The sequence below is a fragment of the Rhinolophus sinicus genome, linkage group LG02 (genome assembly GCF_036562045.2).
Source record: "Rhinolophus sinicus isolate RSC01 linkage group LG02, ASM3656204v1, whole genome shotgun sequence".
Classification (NCBI taxonomy): domain Eukaryota; kingdom Metazoa; phylum Chordata; class Mammalia; order Chiroptera; family Rhinolophidae; genus Rhinolophus; species Rhinolophus sinicus.
In genome coordinates, this window is record NC_133752.1 from 30,203,972 (window position 1) to 30,219,559 (window position 15,588).

The 15,588-nt window shown below is 43.0% G+C and overlaps 1 protein-coding gene and 1 long non-coding RNA gene across 2 annotated transcripts in view; one reads left to right on the forward strand and one right to left on the reverse strand.

Moving 5' to 3' along the window:
• HADH (hydroxyacyl-CoA dehydrogenase) overlaps positions 1–6,451 on the reverse strand; it is a 44,669-nt gene extending 38,218 nt beyond the window's left edge. Inside the window, exon 1 of the mRNA XM_019741921.2 lies at positions 6,215–6,451. Within this exon, the coding sequence (XP_019597480.1) occupies positions 6,215–6,346 (132 nt within the window). The 5' untranslated portion in view covers positions 6,347–6,451. The remainder of the gene's footprint in view (positions 1–6,214) is intronic.
• A 109-nt stretch (positions 6,452–6,560) lies between these two features.
• Positions 6,561–15,588, forward strand: part of LOC109452743 (uncharacterized) — a 57,213-nt gene continuing 48,185 nt past the window's right edge. Inside the window, exons 1-2 of the long non-coding RNA XR_012493101.1 lie at positions 6,561–6,740; positions 8,181–8,264. This is a non-coding gene — a long non-coding RNA (uncharacterized LOC109452743). The remainder of the gene's footprint in view (positions 6,741–8,180; positions 8,265–15,588) is intronic.

Below are 15,588 nucleotides of genomic sequence, written 5' to 3' on the forward strand. Positions count from 1 at the left end.
AGTAAACACGGCAAGCAGAGCACACAGGAGTTATATATTTTTACAAACATATCACCAGATTTGAAGCAGCTTTTCTGAAGCATAACCTGAATGGTGAATTTGTGAGAACTACATCAACGGGTCTAGTGAGGTGTCCCATGTACCCCAACACTACAGGAGGGCTGTGTTTCATCAACATTACAGTCTCTCAGAAAAATGGCAGAGGTGCGTGAACTACGGGCCACGCCTGAATTCCCACCTCCTCCCGAGCACCAGTCAGTGCTCCCGACGCTGGGCCCCGGCAGCAGCTGTGCCTTCCCAGCATGGCCTGGCTTTGGGTTCTCATAATCTGATCCAGGGAAGAGAAAAGTTATGAACAGTTGCGTCTCTCAGAGCTGGCAATTCGGGGTTTATAATTATCTCTGGTTGTGCAATACCATGAACTCTGCCATCAGCATGAGCTGTCTTCACTCACTTGGACAATCAGAGAAAGGCATTCTGTTGAGGCTTTCGGCCACCAGCAGCACCATAATCAGCTGGCTTGCTCTCAAAACAGTTCACTGGCAGGCCTCTTTGTATGAGCTTAGCCCTCTTTGTATGAGCTTAGCTTTGCATATTTCAAAAAGTTTTTCTAAAAAGCCAAGAAAATGTGCCTCCATTTTTAAATAAGAAGTCCGTTAAATACACAACTTTAAAAAAAATTCGATAAGTATCTGGGTTTGGTGGTAAAGACAGTCACTTCTCTCCCAGGACTCTTCCCCGCCGTCTCCCACCAATTCTGGAAAAGTGAAGGGATAAGAGGACGTGCCGCCAGCGCTAACCAAGTCTCAGTTGTAGTTAAGAATCTGACAGAAGCTGCCACGAGGGACACTTTGTGGGTAGAGGAGAGAGCTGCAAATCCAAACTGCTCTCTAGGAAGATTAATATGGCAATGTTTGTTAGGATGAGTGGGGTTTGGGTGAAAAGGACTAATTAAGAGGCTCACACAGCAATCCAGGTAACAGTGCCTGGTTCAAGAATTATAAAGGACAGCACCAGAGAGAGCCCTCCTCAGAGGAAGGCCTCAGAGCCTTGTGCAGCATGGAGGAGACTGGCCATGAATGAGCTCGTCTTCAGGGCGCCTATGGATGGAAGAACAACAATGGTAATAACAGAAGGAAGAAACTCACTGGACAAGTTGGAGGGAACATGATGAATTGAGTACTAGCAAGTGACTTTGAGTCCATTATGGGCTGAAAGATGGCAGCAGAAGATCCAAATGGTGCCTCTAACTCTGAGTCTAGAGCCGAGGAGAAGTCAAGTTGCTGCTGATTCCAGATTCCCACAGAGGATCCCCTTGCCCGTGGAGGCCACACCTCCTCATAAGACAGCGACGCCAGAGGTGCAGGCAGAACTGTGTTATCTCAGCGTCACGGATCTGAAATCCTAGCCAGCAGAATAGGAGTCGAGAGACCGAGTTCCAACCCTAGCTCTGCCTCTCACGCTTGACCCCAACTACCATCTCTGCAGGAGTGATTAGGCTTAAAATCTTTAGAATTGTCTGAACTCCCCATATCTCCCTATCAAATATCTTCAAAGACAGTTGAGAGAAGCTAAAATGAGAGAAGTCATCACCGGATTAGATCTAATGGAACAATGTAAAAGCATTTATTGATCAGTTACCATTGAACACACGAGTATGACTCTAAGCACTCAGCTCATTTACCGCTCACAGCGCTGTGAGACAAGTACCCCAAGGCCTAGATAAGGAAAAGAGGCAGAGAGGGGTTAAATGACTCGCCAGGAGAGGAAGGGCTGGGATCCAAAGTCCAGCTGGCACCTCACAGCTGCTGACTTTCACCAGAAACTATCCCAGCACGTCATTACCAGGGGGAGACGCAGAACAGAGAGCAGCAGCATAACCTTCCTGTGGTCCCAGGAGAGCTGGGAGAGAGGGGTGTGCCTAAGACAGACGGGGAGGAGGGGGAGGAAAGGAAATTAGAAATTCAAGCAGGGGACAGATAACAGTAAGGCTGGATCTAGGACGTGGCAGAGAAAACCCAAAACCTGACTTAGGTGCCATTTCTGCTCTACATCAAACGTATTCTACGGCGTTCTTTTTTTGTCTGTCATCCCCTCCCCAAGTCCAAGGACTAACATGCTGACAGAGGCTGGTTTACTGTCCCAGTACATAGCAAAGAGCAGAGAACAGCCCAGTAAGAAGTGAGCAATAACACAAGAAAGGAAGGAAGGACTTCATGATAAACACACATCCCACAGCCTTGAGGAGCAAGTTAACAGCTGGGGATAAAACTATTCCCGCCATCTGAACAGTCACAAGGAGCCTAGCTTAGAGCCAGGTGACTGTGCCAGTCTCCTGTGATCCCCAAACTTCTCTCAGGCCACTGCAAAGTTTTCAAGCAAATTTCAACAGAAAAGTACTCAAAGCAGAACAAAGAGATTTATAAAGTTGAAGACCACAGAACAACTCCGATCTCTCTTCTATTCAGCATCAAACAATTCAGAGCTGGGGGCAGGGAGAAGAGATGGGTGAACAAAGTCAGTGGCTGGGGAAAAGCTTTGGGGTCCACTTGAATCCTCATCAAGCTTCACAAATGTGAGGGGAACACTGATCTGTAGCTTAGAATGCTGCCCTTACCCCTTCGTTTTAAGTCTAAGGAGCTCTCCCCAGAAGAAATGTACACTGTTTGCTTTTTAAGAGGGACCAAAAAAACAACAACAACAAAATAAAAAACTCTGAGTGAGAAGAACCCAGCTCCACATCCCTTCAGGATGCAAACGTGCTCACTTGCTCTAAGAAGTGTAGTGTACTACAAGGACGGCTGTGCCAGAGAGCTGAGAAATCCGGCCTCCGAAATGCCATGCCCAGGGAGCTCACCGAGTCCTCACCAGCAACTTAACAAAAGCCACAAGGCTCTCTGTGCTCCTCATATGAAAAAAGGCAATGAACAAAGCAAAGCTTAGAAACAACTCGTTCTACAAACTGAAGAAATGCACAGCTAGCACCTTTCTCCACCCACCCCTCCTTTATAAAGCAAAAAAACCACCTGACCCCACTCAAGGTCATTTAATGCTGCAGGCTTCTTTGTCAGCCTAAGTATGGCTGAAGACAAATTGGCAATCAGAACCCAGTCAGAAGTGTATAATGGGCAAACACACAGAACAAGTTAACCTTTCTCAAATATTGACCTGCAGTCTAAGAGATTTTTTAAAAACAAACAAAAAATGACAGGCAAAGTAGACACTTTGGAGAATACATATGTACGAATGACCTGTGCTCTGATCAACTGTCATTAAGCACAGACCTTGCTTGTCTTAAATTGCTTAATTGCTCAAGAAATCTGTCAGGCGCCCACAAAATCAATTTGAATATTTTTCATCCTATTCAGCATGAACTGGGAACATATGGCAAAATGATAAATAAATAAAAATTACGATTTTTGTAAACAGAGCTACATCTTGATTAAAACTAATTCAGAAAGAGTTCAGGAGAGTGAAGCTGAATGCGAATTAGTAGTCTACCTTAGATGCTAGTTTGTGCGTGTGTTTTAAGGTTTTGTGAGGATTCACAATTTCGATGGGGGGAGGACAAGAAGTGCCTTCTCTCTTTTCAGAGGTCCCCGGGCAAACTGCAGTATCAGCTGGCATCTGCCTTTACGATTGAGATGGAACAGGATCACAACCAACATTCCCCATCTAAACATTACAGGGCCACCTGAGCAGCAACAATCAGAGGTGACAGTGGTACGAGGTGAGAAGGACAAAAGGACAAGCATAACTGCAACGATATAATAATCATAAAGGCAGCTAATCCTTCGGGAGCCCTACTAGGTGCCAGACACTGTGCTTGCTAAGCGTCTGCCATGTGCTAATTCATTCAATCCTCTCCATACTCCTACAAGGCTAGTACTAGTATTAGACCTACTGTAGAGATTAGTAAACCAAATCATGGAGGTTAAGTAACAGTCAACATGAGGCAAAGCCAGTACATAGGACATCCAATTCCCCACACTGAACTGGAGCCAATCTACAGTCACAACACAGCAACTGATTCGTCTCTGGCACTGGATAAGCAAAACAGATTTACCCTGTGCCAAAAGCTGTAGGTCAAGGAGCATGAGGCAATGCTGCCTAGAACTGCATGCTGCGGGGGAGAGTGCCAAATCGGGACAGCCAAACTGCTGAAACCAACCAGCCTGCTGGCTGAACGGGCACCGAAATGTTCTGTAGGGAAACATGGTTCCCCTCCACAAGATTAGAGTTGTCATCTAAAGTGGCTGAGGCTCTTGTAAACCTTATTCTGTAAGGACGGAACTACTTACTGTTCCTTATAACTGCCCACTATTTAGATTTCTGGTCTTTATCAACTTTTGGAATGACAATTCCATTATACTGCCAACCTGTGGGGTAAAGAGCTCTCTATCCCCCTTGGGTTTGAAAAGCCATACCCTGGTCCAACCATACACAAGGATTCCATCCACATCAACGTCAATTTCCTCCCTCCTTTCTCAGATGAAAGCTCCTATTCCATACCCATAATTTTAGGTGCTACTGCTGTGCCTTTTTGCACAACACATCATCTTTTTTTGGCCAATAATGGATACAACATTCCAAGAACAGAGCAACCTGATTTTGCATGAAAGTTGAAGTGATGCTTTTCTACTTGGTTTCTAATCCTCCTCTACTGATGTCTTTAAGGCACCATCAACAATAGTTTCTGGATCATTTCCCATATTGGTATTGGAGGCTTAAAGCCCTAAGATCTTCTCCTTAAGATGTTGTTTAAATGTTTCTAAACAAATACATTATTTTATACCTGCCCACAACAAATCACCCTGACAGCTGTGGGAGATTTTGGTGGAGCAAGGAAATACAAGTGCGATCAAGCTAAATTTTCTCTTGGTTATACTGTGATGTAGTACAATGTTCGGAACTTTTAGGTGAAAGGGACTTACTCCTCTCATCTCGTGTAGAACACAGATTAGGGGGACACTATAACCTAGCAGCCAGGACACCCACACAATAAAAAGGGCAATGCACGTCCAAGCACATGATCTTGGAAGAAAGAAATGGAAGACTGTAAGCAGTTAAAAGGATAAAACATTAATGAAACATAAATTTTAGGAGTAAATGCAATCAAATTAGTATGTTGCAAAAAACCTGCATGGAGAGAAAAATTAAGATATACAATGATAGTAAAAGAGTTTTTAAAAAGCAAGCATGGAATTGTGGACTTGGTTGGAAAGACACTGAAAAATAAACTCTTTCATGACTGTAGCCGTTGTATTTGAGTACTCCCCTAAGAAAAACTAGTAATGGTCTCCCCTCCAACAATACACATTGTAAAGGGCTGAAATACTAAGAAATATAATGAACTAGGATATGAAAATCAAGGTTCTCCAATATGAGCTGGAATTTGCTAAAAATAAATAAGATGCAAGTATCACAGTATCCAGGTAATCCACTGCACAAAGGACCACAGCTCCGCCAGCACAGGGCAGAGTCCAGAAGGTGCACCACGAGATTGCAGCCTTCTCCCCCTGGCTCAGCGGCTTTATCTTCCCCTCCCACTTTCTCCAAGCGCTTAAAGCATGCAGTTCTTAGCACAGAGGGCACTGGGTCAGAGGTCAAAATTGCCTCAAGCGTTCTCCGGTGGATTCCCAGGGCCGCACAAGCTCTGATTAGGTAACTTCACAGACTGCTACAAAAGTATGACTGCTATTACTCTTTGTAACCCGGCAAGCAAAGGAAACACACGGCGGGTTAAAAGGAGGCCGTTTAGGACAGCAGCAAACTGCTCTGACAAAGGCTGCATAATTCTAAAAACTGATAACAATGATCATAGTCCAGGTCTCTGGAAGCAAATCCGGTTTAAGCCAAGCAGCAAGCGAGCACCTCCTGTCTCAACCTTGTGCACACACAACGCTATCTTCTGTCTGCACAGCCCGGTACCAAAAGTGCCTTCACCTACACGCTCCGCCGAGCCCTCATTGGGCTTGAGGGCGGCTGGAACTTAGAGCCCAGGAAACCGAGGCTCGGCCCCAGGACACACTCACAGACCCAGACTCTAGACCTTTCAACTACACAGGGGAAGGGTGGGGAGAAGTGTCCCGGGTCTCCCGTGGACGCCGGCCTCTCGGCGGGACATCCCGCCGGCCATGGGCCCGCCAGCGCTCTCATGTCGCGACCCGCAGCAAAGCGAGCGGGATGTGCTGCCGCTCGCTGGGCGGCTCACCTGGGCGATGCCGGCGCCCATCAGCCCGCCGCCGATGACTGTCACGTGCTTGATAACGATTTTCTTCGCCGAGGCCGAGGCGGTAGACGAAGAGGACACGGCACGGACGAACTGCCTGGTTACGAAAGCCATGGTGCACAGGCGGCGGCGGCAAGGGCAACGGCGACCGGACGCAGCGATGGCACCTCAGCGCGGCCCCAGGAGCCAGCCGACCTCTGAGGGCGGGGCCCAGGCGGCCCGCTGCCCGCGCGTCCTGGGCGGGGCCGTGACGTCACGGCGGCGGGGCGGGAACCCGCGGCTCGCTCCGCCCTTCGGCCGAGAGCACGCGACGGCTTTCGAACGTCGGAGCGCGGCGTCGCGGCCCACGTGGGCGGGTGAAGGCCGCCGCCTTCCGCCGCGGAGCTGAAGCCCCGTGCGCGGCAGGGGAGCGTCGGGCCGGATTCCCAGGCCGCGACGGGGCGGGGCGGCGCGGGCTCCGGTGTTGTGCCGCGGGCAGGCCTTTGCTTGGAAAAGCCACGGGCCACTGGTAAGAGGAACACGTGGTGTTGACTTGTTCAGTCGTTGCCTTTGATGCTTGTGCATAGCTTAGCGCCGAGTAAATACGTGTTCTTTGGTTGTGGTGTTAAATGGATCCAAAAGGAGCACCCTTGATTCATGTCACCGAATAACCGACTCTAGGGATTGTATTTTACCCCTGTGGCTAATGATTGTTTCTGCTAAAACTGAAGGAAACGCACTGCTCCCACCCAACACAAATGTCTAGGGACCCATGAGTTCAAATGTAAAAACCAGGCCCAGGGAAGGGAAAGGGAGTGTTGACTTTAGTTACCCATTTCAAATGTAGACATCAGACGGTTTAAAGTCAAAAAGCAACCTTTGTAATTAATCTAAATGTGTAATAATGACCCACAAACTCATCATCAAAACGAAAGTCGGCCTCCTGTGGGAAGTAACTATTAATATCAGAGTGAATCCTGTGTTCACCATTCCTTTGCTTGGAGCTCATTTTTATATCTAATTCTGTAAAAATGTGGGCGAAGCGCTGTTGCTGAGCATTCTGTTAGACTTGGGACAATACTAAGGAGAGACAAGATGGCATCCAAATAAGTCAAGTCCATTAAGTGCTAGAATGTAGCAAATACAAAAATCTATGGGACTAGGTTGAAATAGAAGATTACACAGAGAAACCTAGTAATTTGAAGAATGAGTAAATGTATGAGAAAAAGAGAATAATAGGCAGAGGAAGCAGCACACGCAAAGGTGAAAAAATATTGCTATAGGAAAAGGAAGAAGAATTAGGTGTGATGAGAGGTAAAGCTAGGATAGTCAATTAGGAGGATGCATCGTTCTCTTTAGGTGGATTTTAAGTTTTCATTCTCAATTACAAGTTGTGCCTAATGCAAGGCCAAACATCTTGTAATGACAGTGTTGTCACAGTCTATATTGTTTAAATGTGCGTAATGTCAAACATAATGCCTGAGAATGGTACATTTTCAGAACTGTGATTTGTTTTCCTCAGGAAAGAAGGAATAACCAGTGCCATATTTTTTTAGTGATTCTCAAATCTGATGCCATCTGTCTTATGTAAAGGTGTGATGTCAGGAAAGGAGCACTAAATGAGAATGAGGAATCCTGGCTCAATTCCTGTTGGGCTGTATGACCATCTGCAGACCCCTCCTGGGCTCCAGCATCCTTTTGTCTTTCAAAAGAAACAGTCGGATGGATAAGTTTGCAACTCTTTCATACTGACAGTCTAAACCCCGTACAGTCTTCTGAAGCAGGAGGCCCCCTGCTCCAACTCCTGCCCAGTCCTGCTCAGATGACAGTTACAATAGAATCATTCTTCTTTTGCCAGGACTGCAAGTCTTTTCCCAAGTGTGGCCTCGGGCGCCGAGTAATGATTTCGGTGGTCCCTCCCTAGCACCTTCACCCTGTTCTTGGGATCATGCTTCCTTTCTCTCTGCAGAAACAGCGGAACACTGGGAACGATGACCCTGGTCACTGAACCACCTCAGAGACAGCAAAGGAAAGGGCTGGCACTGAGAACGGAGTAAGTCATGACTGCTTAGTTTTGTCCCATAAATGGATAATTGTAATACTTAAAAAATAGATATCATAGAAGCATTATTTGAAAATATACATGGTAGTGGGCTCTGAGAGGGACAGAATCCGGGAGTGCAGTTTTGACTCCAACAAAGTAGCGGTAGACAAACAACATCCAAGCCTTCCAGTCACCCTGCTTTATGAAGTAGGCAGGCACAGAGAGTGGCAGGACAGTCAGTCTTCACACTGTCCTGTGACGGGCACACTGACCCAAGGACAGGGTGTGTTAACAATCAGGAACATTGCTGGGGAATTCACTGAGTAACTTGGAATTTCCCTCTGTCTATGGATAGTTAGTGATTTCTGGCTTACTGGGGATACAGTGAAAAATTAATGTTGAGCAATTTTTAGATTTCATACAGCAGAAAACCAGAAGCTGTGGCTGCTCAGGGTAGCCCAACAGCAAAGCCCAGAAAGTTCAACCAAAAGCTTACCTAGTGCTCTTCAACTATTGTATCCAAAATAAACTTCCAAAAGAAAGTTTTAAAAAAGCTTACCTATTGCACAATGAATGAGGGTTGACATAGCCACACTTGGCAGCAATGTTTTCAAGGAAATAGTCAAATGATTTGCATAAACAAAATATATAGTTAGTTTGAGAAGTACAGTCGTGTTGATATATCCCACTGAAAGATACTTACAGAATGATTTATAAAACATACAAGGCAAAATCTCTAATAACACTGAACAATTTTACAAATAATTTTATCCTCCTGACCTTTTAGGAAAAAATTATCATGGCAAACTTTAAATGTGTCTTAGCTTTTATCAATGTTACCAGTTGTCCCAATAGCAGCTGCTCTCTACTTCCCATCTCTGCTTGGAAAATTCATTAAATCCTCACAATAACCCTATTTAGTAGGTACTAAAGGTACCCCTCTTTTACATGTAAGGCGACTGAAACCTAGAGAGGTTCAGAAATTTGGTCAAGGTCACACAGCTCATGAATGGCACAGGCAGAATTCAAACGGAGGCCAGTCTGTTTTTAGGCTCGTGTTCTTGACCACTACGCTGTTTTGCCTTTCTCACAGACAACCCTAAGGCCCCCACTGCTATCCTCTGAAGATGAAGAAACTGAGGTTCCGAACAGTTAAATCATTTATTAAATGTAACCTACCTAATAATTGGCCAGGCTCAGATTTGAACCCACTCTGACCTCAAGGCTCCCACTCTTTTTCATAATTCCATACTCCTTAGAAAGGTCCCCTGCTGCTAGATGAAAACAAAAAAATTGAGTCATGGTTTCCAGTAAACCTTATATATGTCTAGGTTTGGAGCTTTAACCATTATACTAATATTTTAATGGTTAAGCAGATTAATTTATTTAGAGATTCTAATGAACCCCAGAACTGCAAGTTTCACACAGTGATTCCCATCTGTATACCTGAAGACTCTGTAAGAGCCGTGTGGTTTATACCATCTTCATTTCTAGCATGTAGATTCATGTTTCTCAAACACAGACGTACATTTAAATTGTCTGTTCATCACCTCTACTGGGAACCCTCAGCTACTTCAAATGTAACTTATCAAAGTTTGAACCCATTATTTCCTACCTCCTAAAATACCTGCCACCTCTTGCATTTGCTCAGTTCATGATGACCCACAGCCCAGCGTGTTCTCCCTCGCCACCACCATCTAGTGGTCAGACGCCATCGATTACACCTTAGAAATGGCTTCCTCCCTCATGTCCCCACTTATCCCTATTGTTGGCATTTATTCAAGTCATTATCTCTTGTAGAGAGGCTACACCCATTCCTAATGTGCCTTGCTGTAACATGTCTCTTCATTCCAATTCATACTTCACATCTCAGACTGATTTCTCAAGTTATAAATTGGATCACTGCACTCCCTTCCTTTTAAAAACTTTATTCACAGGATAAAGAGCAAACTTCTAAACCCTAGCCCCAACATTCTAAACTCATCTATTCTACTCCTTCACAAGTACCTTAAATTCTAGCGACAAAGAACCAAAGTTGCTTTTCTAATTTCCAAATTATCTTTCATAAAGATCCCAGTTGCCAGTTTATTTATAAATGAATTAAAGGCTAAAAGGTTTTGACTATAATTCTCAAACATTTTCAGAATTTGAGAGTTAGAATTAAAGAAGGCTGCTAGTGACTCCTTGATTTATTTTTAAATATAAAATCATTGATTCTGGAAATAACAAGTAAATTATTTATTGCCCTATGTGAGCAAGAAACATGATTCTAGGTGCTGGTAAAATCAGAGGTGCCGAGAATGTGGTCTTTGCCCTCCAAGGGCTCATAATGTAGTAGGAAAAATAAGTCACGACAGCAACATTGTGAGTCCTTTCCAGGGGGAATGTGAGGGGCTGTGGAGGTGGTCAACTGTGGGGAGGGGGGGCTGTTGCGGGGGTGAGAGGGAGGGCACAAGAGTAAAATTAACATTTAATGAATGCTCAGTTTGCCAGATTGTGCTGAGCATTTCACATGTATTTTCTCATCCACTCCCATCAGTCTTAGGAGGTATGTCACAGTTTTTTATCCTCATTTTGCATATGAGACAACTGAGGCTTAGAGAGGAAACTAACTTGCCTCAGGTGATAGGTGGCACGTATCAGGAAGAGTCAGGTCTTGAGCCCCAGTCTACCTGAGTGCAAAGTTTTTGTTCTTAACCAGTGTGCTAAACTACGTCATCATGATGGACATAGTACAGCAGAGTTGTGAGGATGATTAGAAGGTTTTCAAGCAGAGACTGAGTTACAAGGACATTCCAGACAGAGAGAAAAATATATATGTAGGCTGTGAAGTAACTGAAACTAAAGTGTGGCCTGGAAATAACAATTAATGTAGAATAACCAAAGCACGGGGTTCTTTTGGGTGAATGAAGATGAGATTGGAAAAGCAGGCAGGGGCCAGATGAGGATGGACCTTTTTATGAGAGTCATGGTCACATTTACATTTACGGTTTTTTGGGTTTTTGTTTATTTTTCAATTTTTTATTTAGAAATAATTGCAAACTTAGAGAAAAACTGCAGGAATAAGAACAGTGCAAAGAAACCATGTGCCCTATACCCATATTTACCTTTTGTTAACATTTTATACATTTGCTTTATCATTTGTTTTATCTATTATCTAAATCTATATATCTAGCTATAATAGATATGATAGATTATATATATATATATATACATATATATATATGTATATATATATATATATATATAGAGAGAGAGAGAGAGAGAGAGAGAGAGATGTAGTTTCTGAACCATTTGAGGGTAAGTTATATTACGTCATGGGCATTCATCTATAATATTTCTGTGTAGATTTTCTAAGAATTGGGTGATTCTCTTACATAGTCAAAGTGTAGTTACAACTTTATTAAATTTAATATTGTTACAATTTTATCTAATTGATCACCTGTATTCCATTTTAGTTAATTGACCCAATAATGTCCTTTACAGATTTTTTTTTCCTCTAGTACCAATCTAAGGTTAGGTATGGTATTTAGTTGCCATGTCTCTCTCTCTCTTTCAAATAACAGCTTTATTGAAGTTTCAGTTATTTTGTTTTTGGTGCCAGCTTTTCCATGAGCGTTATGTTTGTGTACAAGAAGCTATATAAAGGACTTCAATATCCTTGGAAGACATCTTTCAAAACTATAAAAATTGACAACTCATCACAAGCCTTTGCATATCAGGTGGGAAGAGGGTTGCTAAACAAACTCAGATAAAAAATCACAATGAGGACAAATGCTGCCAAACAGAACATGATGAGAGAAGAACAGAGTTTTCACTGGTGGAATTTCCCTAGAGATGAGTCATCCTTGCAAGATTTATTTTACACTATGAATATGTTCAGCTGATTTATTGCTTCACAATTAATCAGTGCAGAATGGAGATGGTGGAAAGTGGGTTGGGTGTAAATGAAACAAGATTTGCCCCTAACTTCTGTATGTGTTTCAAAATTTCCATAATAAAAAAATGGGGAAACTCCATTTGGTATTGAAATGTGTTCAGTTTATGTCACTACTTTTATTTGCTTGCATTTTGAAAAATGTTTTTAAGAATTTCATCGTGGGGGCGGCTGGATGGCTCAGTTGGTTAGAGCGTGAGCTCTCAACAACAAGGTTGCGGGTTCAATTCCTGCACTGGATGGTGGGCTGTGCCCCCTGCAACTACAGATTGAAAACAGCGACTGGACTTGGAGCAGATGGGCCCTGGAGAAACACACTGTTCCCCAATATTCCCCAGTAAAATTTAAAAAGAAAAAAAGGCATAAAATATTAAAAAAGAAAAAAAAGAATTTCATTTTGGTTCCTAGATAAAATCATTTCAATTATCCTTCATCTCAAACACAATGTTTGGTCTAAATGTTAAAATAAGATAGTTTGTCCTAGAGATTACATACTATAAAACAAATCTGGTATGCATTTTTGTTTTTAGACTCCAATGAAATACCATTGAGTCAATTTGTTATGTTCCTACTATGTTTCAGGTTATCATCCTAGTTTTGGGAATGAGATTTATGTTACATATCGTAATTCACCCATTTCAAGTGTGCAATTCAGTGATTTTTATGAATGGTAGAACCATCACTATAAATTGGTTTTAAAATATTTTCATCTTCCCCAATTAGATCCCTCATGCCCATTTAAAGTTAATCGCAATTCCTGCTCCTAACTGCAGACAATCACTAATCTATTTTCTGTCTCTATATAATACTTTTTATAAAAACTTTATTTAAATGGAATCATATAATATGTAGTCTCTCTTAGCATAATGTTTTTAAGATCTGTGGTGTACCTACCATGTGTCAGTAGTTTGTTCCTTTTCATTACTGAATAGTTTTCCATTGTATGGCTCTACCCAGTTTTATTCATTCACCAGTTGGTACCGTGTTTCCCCGAAAATAAGACCTAGCCGGACAGTCAGCCCTAATGCGTCTTTTGGAGCAAAAATTAATATAAGACCCGCTCTTATTTTAAGAGCGGGTCTTATATAAGACTAGGTCTTATTATTTTCAGGGAAACACGGTAGACATTTGGTTTCCAGTTTGGGGCTGTTATAGATATTGTCTCTATGAACACTCACATGCAAGTCTTTGTGTGAACATATTTTTTTCATATCTCTTGGGTAGATACCTAGGAGTGGAATTGCTGGCAGATATGGTAATCTTAGTTTAGCTTTTTGAGAAACCACCAAACTGTTTTCAAAGTGACTATACCATTTCATACAACCACCAGCAATATATAAGCATTCCTATTTCTATATGTCTTCACCAACACTTGTTATTTCATCTTATTATAGTCATTCTTGTGTGAAATGGTATCGCCATGGTTTTAATTTGTATTTTCCTAATTACTAAGGATGTTTGAGCATTTTTTATGTTTATTAACCATTTATATATCTTTGTTAAAATGTCTGTTCATATCTTTACCCACTTTGTAATTGGTTTCATTATCAATATGGACTCATGAATTCCTAAACTTTCCAAATGTGTATAATACTAAATTACTGTATTTAATTATCTTGATGTTCAAATTATCCAGATTTGGTCAATGGGAACCTCTGTAAGATGTTTCCTTGTGACAGTCCCTGATCATTTTCTCAAGCACTTCCTTTTTGGCATAACAAAGTTTATCTTGCACCTATTCTGCCCTAGCTCCAGAGAGAGCCATTTTGTTGCGGAGCTCTTGGTTCCTTGTAGTGAGAATGGCATTACAGACTAAGGTCTGGTACAACTGCACTTTAAAGAGATTACTCTGGAAACTGTGTGAATGACGTATTTAGTTCTCTAAATTTGTGACAGATTAGCACAAAACTTAGTGGTTGAAAGACCTCAGTTTCTGTGGATCAGGGACTCAGGAGCAGCTTACTGGGTGGTTTTAGCTAATGGTTCCTCATGAGGTTTTAGCCAAGATGTCATTTAAGGCTGCAGTCAACTAAAGGCTTGACTGGGACAGGAATACCAAGATGGCTTACTCACATGGCTGTTGGCAGGATGGGCCAGATTCTTTCTGGCTGTCAGCTGGAGGCCTCACCTCCTTGCCACATGGGGATCTCTATAGGGTGTCTTGTGTGTCCTCACAACGTGGCAGCTAGCTTCTCCTGGAGCAGGTGATCCAAAAGTAAACAAAGCAGAAGCCACACTTTTTTATGACCTAACTTAAAAAGTTGCACGACGTGCTTCCCATCATAGCCTTGTAGTCACACAAGTCAGTGGTATTCAGTGAGAAGGACCTACACAGAGAATAATTAGGGGCCATCTTGGACTCTAGCTACCACATTACCCCTAGGTCACAAAGATACTTTTCTGTTATTGTTAGAGCTTTACTGTTTTACTTTTCACATGTAGGCCTAGCACCCATCTGGATTGCTTTCAATGTATGATGTGAAATAGGGACACAAGATTTGTTTCTGCCTATGTTGACATCCAGTTGATGCAGCAGCATTTATTGAAAATTCCACCCTTCCCCACCATATTGTAGTGGTATCTTTTTCACAGATCACGTCCCCTTATACATGTGGGTATGCTTGTTGGTCTGTTTGACTTTGTGCCAGTAGCACATGGACTTGTTTACTGTAGCTTTATACGGAGTCTTGATACGGAGTCTTGGTGTCATGATTGGCTATTCTTGGACCTTTGCTTTTACAAATACACTTTATTTAGCCTTGGCCACTTTTGCAACCCCAGTAAGATTCTATTTAATTGGTCTGGGATGGAGCCTGGGTATCAGCATTTGTATCAAACTCCCCAGCTGAATCTAAAATATTTGCAGGGCTGGGAACTACTGATCTAGTTGAATAATACTCCGTGATAGCAGGGGAAGTCAAGGCCCGAAGAAGTTACGTGCTTACTATTGGAAGTTACACAGAGAGGCAGTTGCACAACTGGGGTTCGATCCACATGCCGTTTTCCAGTTCAGTTCCCTTTCTACCATCTATATTTATTCTTGGATGTGCCACTGTAGATGAGCAGAAAAGCAAGGAGAAGTGAGATGCCCAGGGACTTCCCAGCTTCCCACCTCTGGGAGCTGCAGAGGGGACAAGGAGGGTATTAGGTTATTAGTTCAAGGACACAGCCAGATGCTCAACGTGGGAGATGTAAGGAAGGACTAGGAAAGCTATACAGAGATCTGATAGATCATCTCTCCAAATCTTTGACAGACGAGGAAACTGAGGCCCAGAGCGGTCTCTGGCCGGTTACTGGCAGGGGCAGGACTTGGGTCTGAAGTGCGCCCTGCTCCTAGTACAGTCTTCATTACCCCACCGTGTTGGGCTGTCTACCCAGCTTCACTAGCCTGCAGCA